The sequence below is a fragment of the Heterodontus francisci genome, chromosome 35 (assembly GCF_036365525.1).
Source record: "Heterodontus francisci isolate sHetFra1 chromosome 35, sHetFra1.hap1, whole genome shotgun sequence".
Taxonomy (NCBI): Eukaryota; Metazoa; Chordata; class Chondrichthyes; order Heterodontiformes; family Heterodontidae; genus Heterodontus; species Heterodontus francisci.
Window position 1 is genome coordinate 47,114,360 of NC_090405.1, and position 26,643 is coordinate 47,141,002.

The window sequence follows — 26,643 nt, forward strand, 5'->3', positions numbered from 1 at the left end:
CACGTTGCACTTCATGAACCTCCTCCCTCCACAAACAATGTGCAATAAAGGGAAGAAAAAAAAAAATCGGAGTAGCCGAACAATTACATCATGCATGATTTATCATTCAAAGCTATTTCTAAGGATTTAGTTCACATGCAGCAGTAAAACTCTCCAGGTTCTTTTATCTTAACATAGGAATTCATGGTCCCCTTGTGTCCAAAACCAAAGTGATATGCTATTAACTACAGTAGGTACTGAGCTGATTATACAGCTTAATTAAATGTGTCTGCTCATTTCATTCTATGAATAAGCTTTTTTTGTTTTCAGTATTATTCCAAAAATGTTTGTAATGCAAGATTTTGAAGGAAATGCGAGAGTTTGTATGTGTTTGCCAAAAATTGTACCTTTTTAAATTCATTTAGTTTCCTTTATTGGTTGCATAGTTTTACACTACTCAAGATTCATTTTGATCCATTCTTGCCTAATGTTTCTGCTGGTGGGAAAGCTAGCTTCCAGCTCCAATCCTTTGGTTGAGGTGGAATCCAATGGTGACTCAGTGATATTTGACCCATAAGTTGTTGACCTGCAGAGGGACCTGTTTCATATATTATTTGAGCGGGGCAGGTCTCCCAACATTACTTAATTTGTGGAAGGCTCACTTACAGGGTGATGTAATGTCCTAATCTAAGTGTCCTAGACTGAGGCATGAACCAAGTCCATGTAAGTGGCTCATAAAAAGCAGATGCATGATAAAAGCCAAAAAGTAACTTGAATGTGAGAACAGTGCATACATGACATTGTTCCAGGTAACATCATTATTTGTGAGGTAGTCTTGTGAGGTTTTGCCACACTATGTAGGTTATGCTTTTGCTGTAAAGCTAATTCCAGGAATCTAGCTGTTGTGGAAGTGCTGCCAGTTGAGCTTGGTGCTGATGAATGTTCTGAGTGTTTGATAGGAAATAGAGATGAAAAGGAAATGACATTTAAAGTTGCAGATGGGGCTTACAGAAGGAGCTTGAAATGAGTAGCAGAACCAGCATTTTATAAATGCAAGATCACATCAGGCTGGCCTTGAATATATCCAGTTTGCAAAATACATGTAACACAGTTAAATGCTTCTGTTCAAAACACTTTGCATGTGTGTTGAGTTATAAGACCTGGGAATAAAAATTTAATTGCAACTGAATGCTAGGGATACTTGGCACTTTGGTATCACCAATATGAAACCAACTGTATTAGATTTGAATAAACTATAGGTGGTAATTTAGACACAGATTTTCATATCATTCTGATGAAGTAAAATGCACGAGATAAAATAAGCAGTTTTTGTGCATTGATCCGTTCGCACTGGAAAATTGCATTCAACTGTTAGAGCTTGTGTGTTTTGCATTGAATCTAACTGCATTGCAGTTTTTAGGTAGTTATTTTTGCACTTTCTCCCAACACTTTTATTTTGTATTCACAGCAAAATTGTAATTTTCATAAGCATTCTTGTGTCTGTTCTGAACTGAAGCTAACCTGATGAATATGCTGGATGGGATATTGTCACTCTTCTACCACTGGATTTAGCATTGAAGACCATATAGGTCATGCATCACATTTTATCCACCATGAAATGTAGTTAAATATTATCAGGCCCTTGCAAATTTATTTACAATAAAATAAATCCACACCATATAACCAGAAATGATCATCTTGACCAAAACAGTGCTTCAGCTACTCCAAAAATAATTTGAGCTTGAACTTTCTGTAATCTTTTAAGTCAGCTTCTAATGAAGCTATATGCGGTGCAGAGCTTATCTTTGGTTGCCTCTTAGGATAAGCAATGTGAGGCAGAAAAATGATGCAATAAAACCTATGTAGAGTTTTCTGGGACTCCCAACAATGGGCTTCACCTTCCAAAGTGGAGGGCTCTTGTGGTCAATCAATTGAGGGATTATCAATCTAAAGCTTAAATAGATAAAGTGTGAACAGTGGTCTCTTGCCTGTTTTGTGCTTTATCTGCTTTCAATTCTAACAATATTCGAAGTTGCATCTTGTCCAGTTCCCAAATATTTAAATGCTTTTAAATGAGGAACAACTGGAGGTTTGAACTGTGGTGGATAAAGTTCATCTACTTCTCTGTCTACAAACCTGCATGCATTAATATCTGGACAGTCCATTAACATATATGAAAAAGTGTTTGAACCCAGCTAAAGATGTGTTTTGACGGATAAACTTTAATTCAGAATCTTTAATTTACTGTACTTTAAAGTTACATAAAAGTGATAAATTGAAGCTTTAGTATTTCCTGCATAACAAAGCTACTATAGTCTTTGCTCTATAAAGAATCATTGAAGATGATTTTTTAAAAATCATTATTGGGATGTGGGTGTCTCTGGCAAGGTCAGCATTTATTGACCATCCCTAATTGCCCTTGAGAACGTGGTGGTGAGCTGCCGTCTTGAATGCAACTGTGTGGCTTTCTAAGCCATTTAGGAGAGCAGCTAAGAGCCAGATGGGCTTATTTGACGATTGTGTGGTTTTGTGGTCACCATTACTGATGCTAACTTTGTATTCCAGGTTTAATTAATTGAATTTAAATTCCCTGGCTGCCAAGGTGGCATCTGAACTCATGCCTCCAGATCATTAGTTCAGGCCACTAAGTTACTTCCATCCCCAGTGCTTCTGTACCTCTGTGTTTTCTGAGGTCTTTGATCTTGTCACCTACTGGTCAGAATATTGATGACCCAGTGCTTTGGGAACTAGATGACACTGGGTTAGCAAATCTTCACGCAAAAGTGTTTAAACTGATGGGGTGAAAACCTCCACTGTTCAAGTTGCAAAATTCTAAATGAAAGCCATGTGTGTCGTCTCTATTATTTACTGAATAGGCTTGAATCTGCAGCATAATTCAGCATTAATTAGCGGTCTCGCTCAAACGATAACTAAAGCAAGAAATGAGATATCATGCTGGTGCAATAGGGTTTCTTTTTCTGAGACATTTGTTAAGGGACATTGAATAAAAGTGTCCACTAGTGTGGAACTTGATGTGAGAGGGTTTGATATTGATGATAAATGCAGCAAGTGGACAAGAAATTACAGACATCCTTCAGTTTAAACCTATGGTGCCTTCAGATTTGGAAGCTTGTGTAACAAGTTCCTGGAACTCAAACCAATTAAAGGTACTACCAGCTTAGTATTTTAATTGGAAGAACATTTTTGAAAGCGGGGGATGTCAGTTTGAACACGGGCCACTGCATCCTAAACCTAGTTGAACTGTATAACTTGTTTGCATTGTTTGGTGGAAATGTAGACGGCTAATATTTATAAATGAAGATAAAATCGGAAAAGGGAGTGGATATCTTTAAAAGTCCGGTACTGATTCTATTTTTCAATGTAATTTGTGTGGGGTCTTGAGTTAGAGTAATGTATTTGGAAAAGAAGTGAGCAAGATCTTGAGACCTTGTGCACTTTTGTGTCCCCGTCAGAGTATAATTTTAGTTACTCATAGTGTCCGTATGTGAAGAGAATTTGAACAGATTTCTTGGTGAAACTCTCCAATCTGCATGTGTTGTATCGTGTACTTGTACTGTCACGAGCGCCTCCAGTTTGTTTTCTCTTATTCCGCTTTGTCATTTTTAGGATCCAAACTGGTACAAAGCGAAGAGCAAAGTTGGTAAAGAAGGTATCATCCCTGCAAATTATGTTCAGAAGAGAGAAGGAGTCAAATCTGGTGCAAAGCTTAGCCTTATGCCGTAAGTAAATGCTTTGACACTTTAATCACTGATCATAGGATACAAAAATGCTCTTGATATGAAACAGACACCATTGTTTTTACTGTTTTTCCCCTCCCAAATTTGGGACAAAGAAGCAAGGGGAGAATTCTCTCCAATGCTTACTGGAAATCTTTAAATGTACAATAATAATTCAGGTGCATTCTGTGGCCTGATTCAGTGTACTTGGATCCTTCAGTTGATTAGACTAGAGCTGTCAACCTCAATTCATATGGTGGGACTGGCACCGGCCATATGAAAAAGTAAAACGGTATTTGGATACACTTCGGTACAAATTGGTATGGATTTCGACTGGGTGTAAAACAGACACAATATAAACCAATTTCTGGTTGCAGCATTCTTCATCTAATTTGCTCCAGTGACTTAACCATCACTGTATTTATCCTCTTTAAATAAAGAAGAGAAGACTCTGCAAAACTCAGTGTAACAAAGGTGGTTGCATTTGTTTTTCTCAAGTGAATTGTTAGCATGTTTTCCACTGAGGCAAAATACCTTTTTAAATTGAAACATTGAATTGTTAGATTTATCACCATCAGCGAAGTAAGCGGTGGAAATAAAAGTATGATAACTTATATTTACATAGCACCTTTAATGTAATAAAACATCCCAAGGTGCTTCATGGGAGCATTATAAAATAAAGTATGACAGAGTTACAAAAGGAGATATTGGGTCAGATGGCCAAAAGTTTGGTCAAAGAGGTAAGTTTTTAAAGGAAGAAAGCGAGGTCGGGAGACAGAGAGGTGTAGGGAGGGATTTCCAGAGCTTAGAACATAGGAAACTGAAGGCATGGTCACCAATGGTGGCGTGATTAAAATAGGAAATGCTCAAGACCAGAATTAGATGAGTGTAAGATATTTAGGGGAGTTGTGGGGCTGAAAGAGATTAGAGAGATAGGGAGGGGGCGAGGCCATGGAGGGATTTGGAATCGAGGATGCGAGTTCTAAAATCAAGATGTTGTTAGCCCAGGACCTAATGTAGATCAGTGATCACAAGGGTTGATAGCTGAATGGGACTTGGTGCAAGTTCAGACATGGGCAGCAGAGTTTTTGATGACCTCAAATTTATGGAGGGTAGATTTGGCAACCAGCCAGAAGTGCATTGGAATAGTCAAGTCTAGAGGTAACTAAGGCATGAATGAGGGTTTCAGCAGCAAAGAAGCTGAGACTGGTGAAGTCAGGTGATGTTATATAGCTGGAAAGAGGAGGTCTTAGGAATGGCTCGAATATGTGTTTGGAAGCTCATCTCATTCAAATGTGACACCAAGGTTGCGATCAGACTGACTTAATCGCAAACTGTTGCCAGGGAGAGGGAATGGAGTTTGGAGCGGGGACTGAAAACAATATTTAATTGGAGGAAATTTCTGCTCATCCAGTACCGGATGTCGGTTAAGTAGTCTGATAATTTAGCAGCAAAGTAGGAGTCCATGGATTTCAGCATGGACTCATTTGTCCCTTCAAGATTTATGGATTTCTGTCATTTAAAATCCCAGTCACTGAGGCAGTCTCCCCCTCCATTCCATCTTTCCCCTTTGGTGGACCCTACACCACACCCATGAAGTCACAATTTTGTATTTCTAACAATATCACTGATTTTCTTTTCTGAACTACAGTAAATCTCTCTAAAGTTCCTAGGTTTCTCTTGCCCCTTCATTGGCTGCTTTTTTTGGCACCCCTCCCATGCACCATGTTGCCGATGCACCCGGACTTTCATGCAGTGTTGGGCTCCATGCCCATCTCACCAGATTCCCCAGCCCTGTTGCCCCTATTCCCCAGTCTACGTCATCTCCTTGAGCCCTTTGCCTGACCTCCAGCCCCTACATTCTCCCTGCCCAGAGTCTCAAACTCCTGAGGCCTCCAGATCCCTAATCTGCGTTCACCCTCTTGCAGCTGACCCCGACTCCGTTGTCTCACTCTCCTCCACCATTGTTTCCATTTCCAGTCATCCCAAAGTGTGTGCTGCCTTAGTGCCAGCCGGGTCAGTGATGTCATAGAGCAGTGGGGTAACGCGGAGCAAAATTTAAAAGGCGCAATTTTCCTGGGCTGTTGAATCTCACAGGTACTGTTTCCATGTACCATTGTGGGATACTTGTCAATACCTGAGTACAGTACAGACCCGATAAAGCTATTCCATGGGCTGAATTCAGCTCATTGGCTGTGCGTTTAAACCCACGCGCCCCTCTCAGATTAGACCATGAATTTCTTCGGTTAGTTCTCATCCAGTATAAAGTGAGTGCTTGAGCACACAGGAATGATCAACTAACTGCTCTTCAAGACCAAAAATGTTTAATTCTTGCAAGCTCATTTTAAAGAATATTATTTGGGGGGAAAGTGTGGGTAAATTGCCATTAAATATTCAGTCGAGTGGATTATTGTGGAACTGAATTGTTTACTCAAAGTACGGTCAGCACAACCTTCCCATCCGATGTATAGGGATCTAAAGAATAATGCTTAGTCAAAACTGTCTCAACTCTGAAGAATGGATGATCATTTCCATAATTCAGTTTTTCTTCCCCAACCACCCCCTTACTGAAATATAAAGACTGAAGGCATGCATGTTTTCCATGCACTATAACCATCACAGAAGTAAGTACGTCTTTTGACAAAATATTCGAGTCACTGAAAAGTGTTTTGTGGGCTGTGGGGGTGGCAGTGTTGGGGAGAAAGTCCTGGATAGATTCTGTTCTCTCAAAAAACCCCACTTCTGCCTGACAAGCCAAGGGAGCACATGCAATTCTGTCTGCCTGTTCAGGTGAACGCAAGATCCCATGGCACCGTTGGAAGAGCAGCCGATATCCTGGCCAGCATTCACCTTCAACCAACATCCACTAAAACAGATTGACCAGTTATTTATCTCATTGGTGTTTGTGGGTACCTGTGTGTAAATTAGCTGTTGTTTGCCTACACGAGTGACTACATTTCAGAAGTAATTCTGTGGCTGTTGGCTCTATGCATATGCAAATTCTCGTCTTTTTCTCTCTTTTTTGTTACAGTTTTACTTTCCTTCTCTTTACCTGTCTTTCTCCCTTTTTCTCTTGTTTCTTTCCTCCCCATTTCTTTTGTCTTCTCTCTCCTTTCATATTGGTCTCTGATTAATACTTTTATAGTGAAAGATGTAGTTGAGATCCACTTATGATGCTGACTGCACTCTGATCAACAAAGCTCCTGAAACAGAACTTGGTAGGAGCGGATTGGGTGTCTGCTGTTCTACGCTCCCATTTTATGTTGGCAGTTCTTGCGTATGAAATAACCTGGCATTGATGCAGAAGGGATAGTGTAACAGCACCAAAGATGAAGATAATTTGCTTGGTGGAGAGAGTGATGCAATCTCTCTCAAGGCAGATGACCTTGTTTGCCTTCAGCTTTGTGTTTGTTTTAGATTAGAGATACAGCACTGAAACAGGCCCTTCGGCCCACCGAGTCTGCTGAACATCAACCACCCATTTTTTATACTAATCCTACATTCCCAACAAACATCCCCACCTATTCCTATATTTCCCTACCACCTACCTATACTAGTGACAATTTATAATGGCCAATTTACCTACCAACCTGCAAGTCTTTTGGCTTGTGGGAGGAAACCGGAGCACCCGGAGAAAACCCACGCAGACACAGGGAGAACTTGCAAACTCCACACAGGCAGTACCCGGAATCGAACCCGGGTCCCTGGAGTTGTGAGGCTGCAGTGCTAACCACTGCGCCACTGTGCCGCAGACAGCTGTAGCTTTTCCTACCTATGAATGTTTGGCTGGCTCTACTGTTTGGCTGGCTCTACTGTTCCCATCATTCGCACATGTAGCAGTTGCAGTTCTCAGTTAGCGGCTGATTAAGTCTACTGGAAACAAGTGCAACAAACCGAGTGTGTAGAACAATAAACAGCCATTACAACAGTTTTTTAGTGCATGAATCTTGGGCTTATTTTTATTAATTAGTTATTCTGTAGAGCCTATCTTAGAATGACAGAAACTTGACATTGCATGATGTATCCACTGTTAGAGTGCTTGGAGATTTTGGTTTAGATTCACCTCTAAATGGCCATTCGTGTTTTGGGGATGAGTGAGAGTGGTTCACTCCCAAGCCAGGCCGAGGAAGAAATTTGATGGGGAAAGAAGGTTTGAGACCTATCTTGGAAAAAGTAATTGAGTGGTACAGTTGTGTATTGATAGTGTGACCCAGGCAGTCCATCTGTTGTTCTCCCCTTGTCAGAAGGGCAGCCAGAATTGATTTTTGGGAAGGCACACTATTGTTTTCATCCAGCTAGCTTTTAAGAGACAGACTTGTGCCATTAAGCTGATAAATATACTATAAAGCTAATTACTAGGCTGCAGGGCCAGATACATTCTGTTGTAATAGCTGCTCTGAGTAGGATGTTGCAATTGATTTTTCTGGCATTTGCCAAGCACAGACTGAAGGGGAAATCATGCTATCTTGGTGCAGCTTGTGTGCCAGAGTTGAATGGATAAAATCCCAGATCCATGTGCTCTTTATTTAATGTGATACAGTATCCAGAAGACTTTCCATCGGCGCTCTCATTCTAATGAACGATTTGTGAGCAATGTGATACAAAAGCATGAGTTTATCTTCATATGGAGATAGTGAATTGGCTGAATGGCAATAAAGATTTCAGAATGCGTTGCTTCAAAAATGCAAATCCCATCTCTGTTACCATTTTAGGTGCAGTGCTTACTAAACTGTGACTGTCCTTAAAGGGAATTTCTTTATGGATTCTTTTTAATAAAGGAGCAAGCCTAAATTTAAAGCTACATTACTTCCTGAGTCCGCTAAAAACACAAGTTGAAAACAGCATGATCCGAACTGGCTGCGCAAAAGGCATTTGCATTTGGTATGTGTGCATAATAGGGAGTAATTATATTATGCTTCTCGTTATCCTTCTATTGCAAATTGCTGCAGTGACTGAACTTCAGTTCCTAGCTTGGTTGCTAATTCAAGGAATTATTTTCCCTGCCTCCTACCCCTGAAGAATTCAATGTGTCAAATAAATATGTAGGAAACTGACATTCATATTGTTCTAACAGCTGCTATATTTTGTGTGTGGGTTCCAAACTGCTAATAGCAATTTCAGTCCCTGGAGGCTCATTTGCAAAGGAATACTTCCCTTTTAAATATTTATCTGTCCTTACAATGCAAAGTATCTGTCGTCTCCTGATATTTCTGTTAATGCTGGATGCTCTAGTTGCTATGAAGTTTGTAAACTTGCATCCCTTGGCTGGCCAGAAGAATATTGAGGTAGTCAAGTCTAGAGGTGAGAGAGATTTCAGTAGCTGAGGTGTGAGTGGAGGTGGTTGATGGTATGGAGTTGGAATTAGGTGATCGTTGTGATGGAAAGAATATGGGGTCACTTGGGGCACTGAGGTGTTTAACAGCTTGGTTCAGCCTGAGAAGGTTTACTAGACTAATACCTGGAATGGGCAGACTGGCTTATACGGAAAAGTTGGACAGGCCTGGCTTGTATCTGCTGGAATTTAGAAGAGTAAGAGGCGACTTGATTGAAACATATAAGATCCTGAGGGGTCTTGACAGGGTGGTTGTGGAAAGGATGTTTCCCCTGGTGGGAGAATCTAGAACTAGGGGTCACTGTTTAATAATAAGGTGTCACCCATTTAAGACAGAGATGAGAAATTGTTTCTCTGAGGGTCGTGACTGTTGGGAATTCTCTTCCTCAAAAGGCAGTGGAAGCAGAGTCTTTGAATATTTTTAAGGCAGAGGTAGATAGATTCTTGTTAAGCAAGGGGGTGGAAGGTTATCGGGGGTAGGCGGGAATGTGTAGTGATCAATTCAGGCATGAACTTATTGAATTCCGGAGCAGGCTCGGGGCCCAGTGGCCTACTCCTGCTACTAATTCGTATGTTCGGAGAGTAATGTAGAACTGGTGGCTAGGTTATGAGGTTTGGCTGAAAATGTTGGCTTTTGTCTTCCCAATATTTAACTGGAGGAAATTGAGACTCATCCAAGACTGGATCGAATCATAGGTTTCCTTCTGTGTAACCATTCAGCCCCATCATGTCCATGCCTGCTCTCTGCAGGAGCAACTCTGCTAGTCCCATTCCTATGCCCTTTCCCCGTAGCTCAGCAAATTATTTCTCTTCAGGTGCTTATCCAATTCCCTTTTGAAAGTCACAATTGAATCTGCCTCCACCACACACTCAGGCAGTGCATTCCAGATCCTAACCACTCGCTGTGTTCAAAAAAAAAAAGTTTTCCTCATGTTTCTTTTGCCAATCACCTTAAATCAGTGTCCTCTGGTCGACCCTTCTGCCAATGGCAACAGTTTTGATTTTAACACTACTATTAAATCTCTCAATCTTCTCTAAGGAGGACAACCCCAGCTTCTCCAATCTATCTACAGAACTGAAGTGTCTAAACCCTGGAACCATTCTTGTTGAACCTTTTCTGCACCCTCTCTAAAACGTTCACATTTTTCCTAAAATGCAGTGCCCAGAATTGGATGCAATACTCTAGTTGAGGCTGAATATGTTTTATAAAGGTTCATCATAACTTCCTTGCTTTTGGTGCTCTATGCCTCTATAAAGCCCAGGATCCCATTTGCTTTTTTAACCACTTTCTCAACCTGCTGTGCCATTTTCAATGATTTGTACACATATACCCCCAGATCAGTTATTGCACTCCCTTTTAGAATTGTGCCCTTTAGATTATATTGCCTCTTCTCATTCTTCCTACCAAAATGTATCACCTTACACTTCTCTGCATAACATTTCATCTGCCGCATGTCAGCCCATTCCACCAGTCTGTCTGTCCTCTTGAAATCTATCGCTATCCTTCACAGTTCATAATACATTCAAATTTTGCGTCATCCATAAATTTTTCAATTGTGTCCTGTATGTACAAGTCTAGGTCACCAATATAATATCAAACGTAGGGGTCCTAGTAGGAAACCTCACTGTATACCTTACAACCATTCACCACTACTCTGTTTCTTGTCACTCATCCATCTTTGTATCCATGCTGTCACAGGCCCTCTTATTCCATAGGCTTTGACTTTGCTGATGAGCCTATTATGTGGCACTTTATCAAACTCCTTTCGGAACTCCATGTAGACCGCATCGACCGCAATGTCTCATCAACCCTCTGTTGCCTTATCAGAAACTCAACCAAGTTCATTAAACTCAATTTGGCTTTAACATTGATTATCCTTAATTAATCCACCCTTGTCCAAGTGACTGTTAATTTTGTCCTGCATTATCGTGTCTAAAAGCTTTACCCCCTGCCATTGAGGTTAAACTGGCATATAGTTGCTGGTTTTATTCTTCCACCCTTTTTTGAAGAATGGTGTAATATTTGCATTTCTCCAGTCCTCTGTTGGGAAAGAGGACTGACAGCGCAATTAGTGGAGGTATCACGAAAGGTACTAGATGGTAGATCTGGGTATTGTGTGTGTATATATGGAAGCTGTGCAGATGATGCTGAGGGGCAGCATGCGGATGAAGTAGGGGACCAAGACTGAATCTTTGGACTTCAAAAGTAATGATGCAGAGGTGGTGAGAGGAACCAATGCTCTTGCTCCAATTCGCTAGGAAAAAGTGTAACAAAGAGAGGGTAGTCTCACCTGAGCTGAACAATGGAGGAGAGGAAATAGAGGAGGATTGATGGTCAATCATGTCAACGACTGCACAGAGGTTGAGGAAGGAAATAGTAGCACAGCCAGTCATCAGAAAGGATGCCTCTTTATTGGTTAGGTCTGTTTTGCTGTTGTGGAAGGATTGAAACAGGGAGTTGTGGGAAACCTGGGCACCAATTTGGGAGGTTCCAACCTGTTCAAGGGCTTTGGAGAGGAATGGGAGATGGGGTGGTAGTTTGTAATGATTGACGAGTTGAAGGTATTTTAAAGGAGAGGAATGATGGTGATTTTGAAAGTGAGGGAAACTATCTGCGAGGTAATGATTTCCAATGTCAGTCAGCAGGATGACATGGAAGGAAAGTAGGGTATTTGCTTGGGGCGAATGGGGAAAGCGGAGAAAGCATTAAAGGCATATTTTGTACTTTAGAAGTTCTTGAATTTTTTTATAGTAGAGAAATTTATAATCAAACTTGCTATATTCATAGTCAGAGTTTTGAAACAATGTGTTGCTCTGGGACAACTTGCATTTATATAGTGCACTTAACATAACGGAATGTCCAAGGTACTTAACTAAGTGATAGCAATGAAAATAATTACTAAGAATTCTGTGACTTACTAGGATGTTGCAGAGAAATGACCAGCCTCTCTGCAGTGCTTAGGCCCCTGCTTACTCTTTCTGCATTTGGGCTCAGCTCCTTAGTCCAATTCATTTTTAAAAATTTAATTCGAAAAGAAGCGCATTCTTTGGTAAATCTATATATTACATAGAATATTATGTTATGCATTTTTGTGGCTTGACTGTCTTGAAACATACTGAAAAACTATAGCAAAGGTTACTTGTTTCCTAAAAAAAAAAAAAATTCAGTCATCCCGTATTTTTACTGCTTGCAAAAACAGGACAACAGCAAATGAGCCTAACAAAATCAAATCTATTTAAATTACAGAAATTTATAAATTGGTAACTACCTTGTGTAAGGAAAAATAAATAGAATAGTTATGGATTGTCCACTTCCAGATTTAAGGAGCCACCTTAAATATTGTGCATTGAAGTGTTGTAACAAGTCACACGCAGGGATGGTGTGGAGTGAGCAAAAGAAAAGGGGTTATTTGAAAGGCTGCAATGAACAGAAATAACTTGGTGACTGCGTTCAGCTCTCGAAGATAAAATCATGCAAGGATGATGCTGTTTTCATCCCAAATAGTATGTTATGGAGAATATTTGGTTACAAATCTCTGCCCTATTCTAATATTGCCTTTCCATTTACGTTACTTATCTGTTGCAGCTGGTTTCATGGAAAAATCACTCGTGAGCAAGCAGAGCGGCTACTGATTCCTCCTGAAGATGGATTATATTTGGTACGAGAAAGTACCAACTACCCTGGGGACTACACACTGTGTGTGAGCTGTAGCGGGAAGGTGGAACATTACAGAATCATTTACTCCTCCAGCAAACTCAGCATCGACGAGGAAGCCTACTTTGACAACTTGATGCAATTGGTAGAGGTTAGGTTGATTTTTAACAAATTTTTGTGTTTAGTTTATTTTAAGCTCCATGCTTTGCAGGCCCAGTCTGCTTTAAAATGACATAATTTTAGCATCAATCCAGTATTTGAGTATTGAAATATGCCTGTAGTATCCACTGTCAGAATGAATATATAATCAAAACTTGAGTATGATGAACTAGAATTATAAGAGCAGAGGTAATGCAGAGGGTTTTTCTAGCATGTAATCAAAATAGTTAGGAAAATTGTGTTCAAGTATTGAAATCTGTTCTGAACGTAAACAAGTAGTTTTGGACCCGCTGTGTTACAGGTTGTTGGCCTAGCAAATTCTCTATTCTTAACCAATTTGCTTCCAATCTGCCGAGAATTGACTACTTACAGATTTGAATGTGCTTTGAGTCGAAACATTATCTAAAGATGTTTGTATATGTATCTAAAGTAGAAAGTTTTTCCAGCTGCATGGATTTGAAATGGCAAGTGTGGCATTTTTTAAATTTAGTGTCTGTTAATTTTGTTTGTGTGAAGCCCCAGTTGGTTCATTCTATTCAAGTAAACTACTTCCTTGGCCTCCTTGTCTCGAGAGACAATGGGTAAGCGCCTAGAGGTGGTCAGTGGTTTCTGAAGTAGCGCCTGGAGTGGCTATAAAGGCCAATTCTAGAGTGATAGACTCTTCCACAGGCGCTGCAGATAAAATTGGTTGTCGGGGCTGTTACACTGTTGGCTCTCCCCTTGTGCTTCTGTCTTTTTTCCTGCCAACTGCTAAGTTTCTTAGACTCGCCACTCTTTAGCCCCGCCTTTATGGCTGTCTGCCAGCTCTGGCGATCACTGGCAACTGACTCCCACGACTTGTGGTCAGTGTCACAGGACTTCATGTCGCGTTTGCAGATGTCTTTAAAGCGGAGACATGGACGGCCGGTGGGTCTTTATACCAGTGACAAGCTCGCTGTACAATGCGTCCTTGGGGATCCTGCCATCTTCCATGCGGCTCACATGGCCAAGCCATCTCAAGTGCTGCTGACTCAGTAGGGTGTATATGCTGGGGGTGTCGGCTGCCTCGAGGACTTCTGCGTTGGAGATACGGTCCTGCCACCTGATGTCAAGGATTCTCCGGAGGCAGCGAAGATGGAATGAGTTGTGACGTCGCTCTTGGCTGACATACGTGATCCAGACCTCGCTGCCGTAGTGCAAGGTACTGAGGATGCAGGATTGATCGACTCAGACTTTTGTGTTCTGTGTCAGTGCGGCATTTTCCCATGCCCTCTTGGCCAGTCTGGACATAGCAGCAGACGCCTTTCCTATGCGCTTGTTGACTTCTGCTTCGAGAGACTGGTTACTGGTGATAGTTGAGCCTAGGTAGGTGAACTCTTGAACCACTTCCAGAGCGTGGTCGCCTATATTGATGGATGGAGCATTTCTGATGTCCTGTCCCATGATGTTCGTTTTCTTGAGGATGATGCTTAGGCCAAATTCGTTGCAGGCAGCTGCAATCCTGTTGGTGAGTCTCTGCAGACACTCTTCAGTGTGGGATGTTAATGCAGCATTGTCAGCAAAGAGGAGTTCCCTGATGAGGACCTAGTTCCCTGATGAGGACCTTGCATACTTTGGTCTTCGCTCTAAGATGGGCAAGGTTGAACAACCTGCCATCTGAACTTACGTGGAGGAAAATTCCTTCTTCTGAAGTCTTGAGCGCATGTGAGAGCAGCAGTGAGAAGAAGATCTCAAACATTTAGGTGCGAGAACACAGCTCTGTTTCACGCCACTTAGGATAGGAAAGGGGTCTGATGAGGCACCGCTATGCTGAATTGTGCCTTTCGTATTGTCTTGGAATGAGGTGATACTTAGTAGCTTTGGTGAGCATCCGATCTTTGCTAGTAGTCTGAAGAGACCACGTCTGCTGATGAGGTCAAAGGCTTTGGTGAGATCTATGAAAGCAACATAGGGGCATCTGTTGTTCTTGGCATTTTTCCTGTAGCTGGCGAAGGGAGAACAGCATGTCAATGGTGGATCCCTCTGCTCGAAAGCCGCACTGTGCCTCAGGGTAGACACGCTCAGCCAGCTTCCGGAGTCTGTTTAAAACGACTCGAGCGAAGACTTTCCCTGCTATGCTGAGCAGGGAGTTTCCACGGTAGTTGTTGCAGTCACCGCGGTTACCCTTGTTCTTATAGAGGGTGGAGATATTAGCATCACTCATGTCCTGTGGTACTGCTCCCTCATCCCAGCAAAGGCAAAGCAGTTCATGGAGTGCTGAGAGTATAGCAGGCTTGGCATTCTTGATTATTTCAGGGGTAATGCCATCCTTTCCAGGGGCTTTTCCACTGGCTAGAGAATCAATGGCATCACTAAGTTCCAATTTTGTTGGCTGTTTGTCCAGCTCATCCATGACTGGCAGAGGCTGGGCTACATTGAGGGCGGTATCAGTGACAACATTTTCCCTGGAGTACAGTTCTAGGTAGTGCTCCACCCAGCGGTCTATTTGCTTGCGTTGGTCAGTGATCGTGTCCCCAGATTTAGACTTGAGGGGGGCGATCATCTTGTTGGTTGGCCCAAAAGCGCTCTCAATGCCATCATACATTCCTCTGATGTTTCTGGTGTCGGAGGCCGGCTGGATACAACTGCATAGGTGTTGCCTGTAGTCATTTGCACAGCGCCTGGCTGTTCTTTGTGCAGTGCTTCTGGCTACTTTAAGTGCTATGGATGTTAACTCGCTGGGGGCTTTCTTGTAGTTCAACAGTGCAATGCACTTAGTGGCTATGACAGGTTCCAGCTCTTCAAAGTGAGGTTGAAACCAGTCTGCATTCTGCTTCTCATGTTTACCAAAGGTGGTCATTGTTAACTCATAGTTGGCGTCTCTGATGTGGGCCTACTTGGTCTCTGCATCCCCTGCAGGAGCGTTTTGAAGGGCTTTTTCAAGTGAATTTAGAAACTTATGTAACAGCTGTGGATGAGAAATTCTGTTAGTGTTGATGCGCGGGCAGCCCTTCTGCTTGGAGTGATGCAGCTTCTTTGGTTTGAGTCTAACTTTGCACACCAGGGAGTGGTCGGTGTCATAGTCCGCACTGTGGAAGCTGCGTGTAATTTGGACACTGTTTATAGAGGCTCGCCTTGTGACGATGAGGTCCAGCTGGTGCCAACAACGTGATCTTGGGTGCCTCCATGAAACCTGGTGCCAGGGTTTAGTATGAAAGAACGAGTTGGTGATGCAGAGGTTGTGATAGGTACACAACTCCAGCAGTCTCTGTCCATTCTCATTCATCCTTCCAATGCCGTAGTGCTCAAGGCAGGAGGGCCATGAGTCATGGTCAGCCCCAACACTGCCTTGTGGGCATCTCGGGAGAGACCAAGGCTAAGGGAGTAAACCCGAACAGAAAATCCGGAGCCAAATCCCAAGGCGGTCATGTGTCACCTTTGGCATGTTTCCGGCAGTTCCTGCAGCCATACGGGTGCCAAACGTCATGCTCTGCACTCCTTTGGACCCCACTAGAAAGGCCGAGAGGGGGGCTTTGATGCTTGGGCAACTCACAACCACCATACATTCCGCCCAGGCATGTGCCATGGAGAGGTCGCTTCATAGTCGTCTCAGTGACCAAAACAACATGGAAGGCAGCAGTTATGGGTTATAAGTCCAGCTCAGTTGGCGGAGAGATTGGGCGCCACGGGTTGCCTTTGTTAGTGGGAGACGTCATCGCATCTCACTGGGCAGCTACTGTCCGCCTCAAACAGGGCAGCCCCCGGTCAAAAAGGTTCTGTCCCGCCACAGTCCACCTGCTTCAATAGGTGCTTGGAGCTCAGGGTCATTGCCCGACAAGTGGACTGTAAAGTAAACACCGCACCAAACAGCACGACAAAACAAGGAATGAAGGTACCAGCCCTTCGTTTTGCAAGTTGGAACATCAGAACTATGTCCTGGCCTGTCAGAAGACCTTACACAAATCAACGACTCTCAGAAGACAGCCATCATTAACAACAAGCTCAGTAGACTCAATGTGGACATTGCAGCACTTCAGGAGACACGCCTCCCTGCGAGCGGATCTCTAAGAGAGCAAGACTACACCTTCTGATGGCAGGGTAGGGATCCTGAAGAACCAAGACAGCATGGAGTGTGCTTTGCCATCAGAAACCTCTTGTTCAGCATGATGGAGCCTTCAAATGGCTCGGAACGCATACTGTCCATCCGACTGCTCACCGCCTCTGGTCCAGTATACCCACTCAGCATCTATGCTCCAACACTCTGCTCCCCACCTGAAGTTAAAGACCAGTTCTGCGAGGAACTCCATAATATCTTTAGTAGCATTCCTAATACCGAACGTATGCTCCTGCTGGGGGACTTCAACGCCAGGGTTGGGGCCAACCATGACTCCTGGCCCTCCTGCCTTCGGTGCTATGGCATTCAAGTAAACTAGCTGCGTCAAAATCCTGGAACTGCCTCCTTAAAGCATTATGGGTGTACCTTCACCATATGGACAGCAGTGGTTCATGAAGTCAGCTCAGCACCACCTAGTTGAGGGCGATTAGGGATGTGCAATGAATCCTGGCTTTTCCAGTGATAATCACATCCCAAGAAGGAATAAATAAAAAAACCTAACTGATCTATGTAGGATGAAGATAACTGAGATTCTCTTACAGGAGCCAGGCTCTTTGAAATTAAGCTCTTGAAGGCCTGTTCTGCTGAAAGAGGAGGTCTATTTTAAGGCTGTCTTCTGTTTCCTCATACCCAGAATTGTCATAAGATCATCTATGAAAGAAATCAGCATCATCTTCCTCTCCCAAACAAAAGAAGAGGCCGATAGAAACTGAGCTATTCCCCACACCTCCCAGATCGTTTTTGATGCAGGAGTTGCCTGTTTTAGCTGGAGAATTATACAAGTTGCAGTACAGCTCCGAGCCTGCACTTAACATCTTGGTTCAAGATGGATCAGGCTAACCTGCCTTTTTTGGAGTGACCATGCGAGCATCTCTAGGGTACTGCCTTTTGAAAGCCTATAATACAAAATTGAAAAGGTTTATCTGACTGTAAAAAGTTTCTATAGGTATGTGAAGAGAAAAAGATTGGTGAAAAAAGATTGTACAGTCAGAAACAGGGGAGTTTATTATGGGGAATAAAGAAATGACTGACCAACTAAATGCATACTTTGGTTCTGTCTTCACAAAGGAGGACACAAATATCATACCAGGAATGTTGGGGAACTCTAGGCTTAGTGAGAAAGAGGAACTGAAAGAAATCAGTATTAGTAAAGAAATGATGTTGGGAAAATTGATGGGATTGAAGGCCGATAAATCCCCAGGGCCTGATGGTCTGCATCCCAGAGTACTTAAGGAAGTGGTCCTAGAAATAGTGGATATGTTGGTGTTCATCTTCCAAGATTCTATAGACTCTGGAACTGTTCCTACAGATTGGAGGGTCGCTAATGTAACCCCACTATTTAAAAAGGGAGTTAGAGAGAAAGCAGAGAATTATAGCCCAGTCAGCCTGACGTCGGTAGTGGGGAAAATTCTAGAGTCCATTATCAAAGATTTTATAGCAGAGCACTTGGAGAACAGTGGTAGAATCAGGCAGAGTCAGCATGGATTTACGAAAAGGACATCATGCTTGACAAATCTACCAGAATTCTTCGAGGATGTAACTAGTAGATTTGATGAGGGGGAGCCAGTGGATGTGGTTTATTTGGACTTTCAGAAAGCTTTTGACAAAGTCCCGCATAAGAGATTAGCATGTAAAATTAAAGCACATGGGATTGGGGGTAGTGTATTGCGATGGATAGAAAATTGGTTGGCGGACAGGAAGCAAAGAGTACGAATAAATGGGTCTTGTTCCGAATGGCAGGCAGTGACTAGTGGGGTACCACAGGTATCGGTGCTGGGACCCCAGGTATTCATAATATACATTAATGATTTTGATGAGGGAACTAAATGTAATATCTCCAAATTTGCAGGTGACACAAAACTGGGTGAGCGGGTGAGTTGTGAGGAGGATGCAGGGAGGCTTCAGGGTGATTTGGACAAGTTGAGTGAGTGGGCTAATGCATGGCAGATGCAGTATAATGTGGAGAAATTTGAGGTTATCCACTTGGGTAGCAAAAACATGAAGGCAGATTATTATCTGAACGGCTATAAACTGAGAGGGGACTATGCAGCGAGACCTGGGTGTTCTTGTACACCAGTCGCTGAAGGTAAGCATGCAGGCGCAACAGGCGGTAAAAAAGGCACATGGCCTTCATAGCGAGAGGATTAGAGTACAGAAGCATGGATGTCTTGCTGCAATTATACAGGGCCTTGGTGAGGCCACACCTGGAATATTGTGTGCAGTTTTGGTCTCCTTATCTGAGGAGGGATGTTCTTGCTGTAAAGGGAGTGCAGCGAAGGTTTACCAGACTGATTTCTGTGATGGCGGGACTGACGTATGAGGAGAGGTTGAGTTGGTTAGGATTATATTCGCTGGAGTTCAGAAGAGTGAGGGGGGAATCTCATAGAAACCTATAAAATTCTAACAGGACTTGACAGGGTAGATGCAGGAAGGATGTTCCCGATGGTGGGGGAGTCTAAGAATATGGGGTAAACATTTCAGGACTGAGATGAGGAGAAATTTCTTCACCCAGTGAGTGGTGAGCCTGTGGAATTCTCTACCACAGAAAGCAGTTGAGGCCAAAGCATTGTATGTTTTCAAGAAGGAGTTAGATATAGCTCTTGGGTCTAAAGGGATCGAAGGGTATGGGGCAAAAGCTGGAACAGGCTACTGAGTTGGATGATCAGCCATGATAATGAATGGCGGAGCAGGGCCGAATGGCTTTCTCCTATTTTCCATGTTTCTATATCTGTACTAAGACCATGCCTATACCTCACCAAGGTGCGATGTTCTGGCTTGAGTAATATTATTCAGGGACATTTACCTAACTTATTGACTGCAAATCAATGGCCATATGAGTGGTTTTGGCAATAAATTAATTTTAACATCTAGCAGTGTTTATATTGGCAGGCTTGTGGAAAGGCAGATGATTTTAATTGACTCTATTTTACGCTTTCAATCTTAACTTCTGTGAAAACTGCATGTTGAGAGATTTTAAAACCCTTTACACTTTACTGTCACTTTACAAATTCGCCATGCGTGGATAGTGAACTTCCTATTTTTACCATTCCAGTTCATTTTGTTTGGCACATAGTGCCAGCATGATACTGCATGCGTCACTTTTTATTTAAACTGTCTTAAGTTTCATTTTTAAGTAAGTATTAGTGGCGAAAATAAAATCGCCATGTACTTTTTCCGCTGAAAGGAAGCACAACTTTTTTCATTTTCCCAGAGCTTTAGGCTTCTAAATAGAGTTTGGACTTGTAAATGCTTTCATTCTATCATTTGCTTCCTGTAGAAACAACGTTTCAGGTAAACCAGTTACTAGTCATCCAGCATTAAATTTTCTTGCTATGGTTATGTTCTGGCTCAGCATGTTGGCAGCTTCTGCACAAAGCTGTAAGTTAACTATTAGGGGCTGCTGTGTGTGCCTTTACTAAACATTGCCCTAATGGTTCAATTTAAGACGGCAAGCGGATTGGTGTGACTGATGAAAATTTCTTTGGGCTTTTAACTCCTAGTTCCTTTATGCACTGGCCTTGATTCATTTTTACAAAGAGGTTGAACAGGTTAGGGAAAATGAGATTGCATTTTCACTGCAGCTGCCTGCAGTCGCAAAAACTATAGTGTGGTTCAGGATGAGCCCTTATGTATAGTTGAAAAAGAATTCTTTTTCAACTATCATCAGTAAGTGAGCCCCCCAGAATGGATTCATATATAGATATAGCTTTAGATAAACTTGGAACCCTGTGCATTGAGCAACATCACTGAAGGGCACCAGTTGCGTTTCTCAGACTGAGTCATGGCAGCTGTGAGCAGTGTTGCATACAGTACTGGCCCAAAGTCTCTGTTCTGTTAAGTTGCTTCATAGTTTCTCACCAATTTTTGATGGAGGAATCAGTGTTAATTTCGTGCACTATTGACTGAAGTTTGTCAGTTGTGATGGGGTGCAAAGCAGCCAATAATCCCTCAAAACTATAGTAAATTTAAATGTTTTTAAAAATAATGATGGTTTGTTGGATGTAGGTGCTTTATGGAAAAGTTACCCAACCTATTCAAAATTCCGCTCATGATTCAATGGGAGAAGTAATGAATTGTAAATGCCTGTATAACCTAAACAGTCTTGTCACTGGATTGAAGATAGTGCCACACCTTTTTCATTTAACCGGTTCTGAAAGCTATTTTACTCATTCTGAACAGAAGGAGTTTTGGATTTGTAGTTAAGAATCGGCTGCTAACTCGCATTTGATTTTCAAACGCACTGGCTTCTGTCTTACACGACGGGATACTCCATACTGCTTGTAGAGCCAGGAGCTCTGTGTTGAGTGGAGCTCATGATCATATCTGACTCTCGAACAAGTAATTGGCTATTTTTTTTAAAAAAAGTCTGATTGACTTTAAAATATTTTAACAGAACCAATTAAATTAAGTCTTTTAAGTAAAAGAAAATACTCTGACCAATTGCAGACTCTGACTTGGAACTAGGCAGTTCAGTTCTTGGGCTGAATAGGATGGCAAATGCTTTCTGTAGATCAGAGCATTCTTTATAAGTGAAACTCGAGACATCTTCAGAAAAAAGTTGTCATTCTGTTAAGTAAAATATTTCCCCATTCCTCTTTATTGAGGAAGTGGCAGAAGGAGTATTATACCCGGCCTGAGGGGGCACCCAGCAAATCTGCTCCCAACCTCCTAGTGTCACTTACCCGGTAATTGGCTATGCAGAAGTATACCTTTGCTCATTTCTCATTCCTCTCCACCCGCCATTGCTCCCCCTCTTTCATTTCCCCCTATCCAAAATCATGTAAGCAAGGATTTTTCCCTGGAATTTATAGAGAATTCCATTGAGCAGTCTGTTGATGGAGGAAGTGTTTTAAGTTTTGAAATGATGCTGGGCATTGTAAGCTGCTATCTTAGCAGACATTTGTGATAGTTTTGACTTTTTAGCAATGCTATATAGTTATTTCAGTATTGGATATGTTTATCGCTGCTTGGCCACTGAAAATTTCAAATATGTCACTTTACAGGCAAATCAGGGTGTGTGATTTAGCTGTCAAAGTTCTGTATCTCAAACTCTGCTTGTGCCTGTTTTCACCAGTTTTTGCAATGGAAAGTACAATTGTTAGCAATAAGTAAAAATAGCCAGATATTCAGGAAGATGGGTACAGTAAAAGGAAGTTCTTCAATGATTTGTAGTACTGATAACTTGAAATGTGCTTTTAGAACCTTACTCTGGTGCAGCTTCCAATTGTAATAGAATTGCTAGTACTGAAGCATGAAATATGGCTTAAAATGTTCACAGTTTTAACTAGTTAGAAGCTTCAGAGGAAGGCAGAATATTGGTTTCTGGCAGAGACCTGTGTCAGAACTGGTCTGCTAAAGGACGATTGAAATGTAAACTTTTTCTTCCCATGCAGATGCTGTCAGACTTCAGTGTTTCCTGCATTTTCTGTTTCAGATTTCCAGGATCTGGGATACTTACATTTTTGGAGCAACTTCACAGGCTTTCATTTTCTGCATTTACCTAGCTCTTATGATCACTATTTAGTTTCAGTTGTATTTATAAGATGAATTATTCCTATTCTGTGAATTGAATCACATATGGGCCTACAAATGGTATAGTTTCATTAATACAGAACAGGTAATGTGAATATACATGGCTAAGTCAGGGTGGTGTTGGTCTAATTGGAGGCAATAGTAAGAATATTTTTCTTGGTGTAACTCTAGTTGAATGGAAGTTTTTTTTTATATAAAAAGTTAGTTTTTTTGCTGAGATGTTCACTGAGTTCAGAGTTGAACTCTTCAGATTGTTTTGCCAACATCTATCTAAAAGCTAAGGCAACGTTCAAAAGTAGCAAATTTAGGAGATTGTACTGTAGGGTAAATCTTTGCATACTGGTGCTCTATTGCAGGAACTGGGTCTGAAGTGCATGGGCAAAACAAGCAACAGTGGCGCATTGGTTAGCACCGCAGTCTCACAGCTCCAGGGACCCGGGTTCGATTCTGGGTACTGCCTGTGCGGAGTTTGCAAGTTCTCCCTGTGACTGCGTGGGATTTCGCCGGGTGCTCCGGTTTCCTCTCACAGCCAAAGACTTGCAGGTGATAGGTAAATTGGCCATTGTAAATTGCCCCTCGTGTAGGTAGGTGGTAGGGAATATGGGATTACTGTAGGGTTAGTATAAATGGGTGGTTGTTGGTCGACACAGACTCGGTGGGCCTAAGGGCCTGTTTCAGTGCTGTATCTCTATTAATAAAATAAAACAGCTTTAAAAACATCAGTTATACAGAAAATGCCAATATAGCATCTGCGATTCAAGCTAGTTATGCTTCAGTTCATGTCCAAATTAGTCTGTCTGGGCTGGATTTTAACAAGCCTTTGACGCATGATCTGTGGATTTGGGGTGGGGGGCCCTGAATATGCTCCGGATGAGGCCTGCCACAGACCTCGACAGCAGCAGGGCCCAGTCCGCTCCTCCCGGTGATGGCAAGGCTCCGTGGCAGCCTCCCGCCGCTGGGCGATGGAAAACTACTTAGCATATGTTAATCAAGTGAGTGAATAAATTACAATGCACTCACCTGCAATCTTGAGAGCGCGGCGGCCGGCGCTCCTGTGCCTTCCATTCCCCATCTGGGGAAAGGCTGTGTGACGCTGGTGGGGAGGAGGTAAGACTTTCAGTATTGGTGGGGTTGGGGGGGTGGGCGTGCAGTGTGCTCAAATATACGTAATGGGTGTAGGGGCTGGTGGGAAGGTTTGAAGTTGAAACTTTGTGCAGTCTGCAGGGGGTGCAGGGTGATGGTGGGCAAGCCAAATGTATTAGGGGGTACGGGAAGTGCAATTAGTTATGGTGATTGTTATTGGCGGGATGGGAAAGGGGCATAAGAAATCTATTCATTTAATTTGGGGGGGGGGTGGGGGGGGTGGATATTTCTTTAAAAATTTGAATATTTCGGCTTGGCTGGCTGCTCTTTAAAAAGATGCCAGTGCCTGCACACAGGCAGCTGACGTCATTGCTGGGGATGGACAGCCGGAGCCTTCATGAGATTGAGGGGGGCGGGTCACCCCAGCTCTTGAGATCATGTCGGCTCTTCGGCGTACGGCCCGCATGTGCAGGCTGTCATTTTTTGATTTGCCGCCGAGATCAGTGGCAGGCTCTTAACGGCCAGCCCTATGTGTCCATTGTCTACAGACTGCAATGTTGTAACGCTTCAGGAGCGCAGGGCTCCAATAAATTAAACTGCAGTAATGAATTGTCTTTGTGGCAAGTAACATTTGATGGTTTGTAGGTTACTGTTACGAGGCCAATGGCAACTTGCTGACTTTTAGGCATCAGAGCAAAATATGTAGGTGTACTGGTGGTCGAAGTGGTGGCTAAATTGAGAATTGAGTTTATATCGTCTTTGGCTGTTCAGATTGCTTTAATCGCTTTCGTTTGTTGGATTATTTATAACCTAACAACATGCCTAATGCTTTTAAGGAAATTAGTGGGCTTTTTGTAACTTCAGTTCCTTTTCAAACTGTGGCTTTTTAAGCTAAATGTTGACACATGTTTTTAAAAATGTGATCAATTTAGTATTTCTTGTTGAGAGAATGTTTCTGGCATTTACCCGAGAACAAAGCTTTAAATTTCACCTTTTGGTAAGTTTTTAAACCACTGGTAGAATGATAGAATCAAGATGCTAACAGTTTGGGATTGCAATGACGCAGTTTTCATCCAGTTCTGCGTATGTCTATAATACAAGAAATGTTGCCTTTGCACTCACTCCCTGCTGACAAAATGTTAGTCCTGTTGTCACATTTTTGTTACACTTTGTGAAGTCGAGAATTTGTGTTGCAAATGTTGAGATGCAAATTCACAATAGAAACTCCCCATGTAAACTTTTCAGAGTACAATTATACTCCACTACCAGTATTGTCACAACAGCACCTCAGTTTTACATCATCTAGCCGTTCAGCCTCTTGTGCAAACTCCAAAGCTCCAGTTAACTCTACTGTTTTGAGTTTTGCTGTTTTAATTTTAATAGATCAAGGAATAATACAAAAATAAGGCAAGTCCACAACTTTACAGTGGTGACTGAATTACATTTGCACACGCTGCTCCTGTTATCTCTGTCCTCTAACCCTGCTTGACCTGAAGTGACACCTTGACTACCAATGCACAGGTGCCATGGGAGATTGAGAAATACTTCCATGTATGTCTCTTGAAAGTAGTGGTAGCTTGGTTCTAATATGGATTCCAGATGTTGTATTTGAAACTGAACCAGGAACCAGTTCAAATGCGGACAGGAAGTTTTGTCTTTAAGTGACTCACTCACTCTACACCCCAAGTGATGTGTTCTGCCCTACTGCTTTGTTACCTCTCCACTGCGACAAAATTGCAATTTGACCAGTGACATGACAACAATTTTCAGAGCTGATTGTTCAAGAAGCAAAGGATGCCTTCCTCTTAAAGCACCAACTATAATTCAACCTTTGTATAAAAGATGATCTTTTACTCATAGTTCTCGTCTATGCACAGAGACTCGGAACTTTTATTCATTTGATGCACCTAAGCAGATGTATTGGTGGTTTGCTAAAAATATAAAATTTAACTTTCCATGATTTTGTTAACTTAAAGCTGTAGTTATAATTAAAGCTCATTGATCTCTGACATAGAAATAGTTGAACATGTAAGGCAGCAACTGGAAGGGACCCGCACTTTAGTCTGTTCAGTCCTTTATACATCCAAAATAATTCTTTTTAACATTCTGTGCATGGGTTAGTGGCATTTGCTGATGTCAACAAGGAGTGGTTGAAAAACGGGTGTAACTGGTTTCTTGATATTGAGACCTACATGGCACATGCCATGTCTCCTCTTCCATCCTCTGAAAATATCAGTAAGATTAATAAGTCTGCTTTCACAATGTGCAAAATTGATATGACCAAGGTAACTTCCCGTATCTTTTCTTTCCCTCCTTCAAATAATTTAGCTTTGGTATACATGACTGTGTGCTTGTGGTACATCCTATGTTTAGCTCAATCCCAGCCTTTTGCAAGTGTGCAGGCACCGAGAAGGTTCCAAGAATTTTACCCTTTGATCTCCCATGTAGGTAATGCATTACTGACTATAGCGATTTAACGTCTGAGCCATAATTATTAGTTTTATCAATTGTCTCCCTGGAAAGGGGCCGTTTTGAAGAGCTATACTTCATAAATAATATTGCAGATCGCAAGCAAGATTTTCTGTCCAAGCTAATAGCTGCAGGGATATCAATTTTGAATTGTATGTGCAAGTTCACGTTTTGACTTTTTCAATTTCTCTCATGAAGTCAGGGCTACCAATTCACAAACACAGACTTAGTAAATAATAGTCAAGATCGGGAGGTGGGGAAGAGGGCCAAAGGATTGCTTATGCAATAAATCAGAAATAAAGTGAAATGTATGTGACCCATAAGCCATGGTGGAGAAGGTAAAGAAAAATTAGACCGGCAGGAATAAGCAGGCTCATGAGGTAGAATGCGAAGAAATCGTGATGAGGTTTGTTTTTGTACAGTGAAAGTGAGATAGCTGTGTTCTGCCCCAGTTTGGTTTGTTAGATGAAGGAATGCAGTTTGAAAGTTTATTGGAATACAGTAATTTTTGAAAGCATCATGTTGATCCAAGGCTATTTTGAAATGCAATGCAGAACAAAAGGCCAGTGTGTTTTTTGTTTGTTCATAGAATGTGGGCATCACTGGCAAGGCCAACATTTATTGC

At 42.2% G+C, this 26,643-nt stretch overlaps 1 protein-coding gene across 5 annotated transcripts in view; it reads left to right on the plus strand.

The window, feature by feature from the left end:
• Positions 1–26,643, plus strand: part of csk (C-terminal Src kinase) — a 157,084-nt gene that overhangs the window by 110,548 nt on the left and 19,893 nt on the right. For all 5 annotated transcript variants that reach the window (XM_068015464.1, XM_068015465.1, XM_068015463.1 and 2 more), the window contains 2 exons: positions 3,607–3,719; positions 12,635–12,854. In XM_068015464.1, the coding sequence (XP_067871565.1) occupies positions 3,607–3,719; positions 12,635–12,854 (333 nt within the window). The remainder of the gene's footprint in view (positions 1–3,606; positions 3,720–12,634; positions 12,855–26,643) is intronic.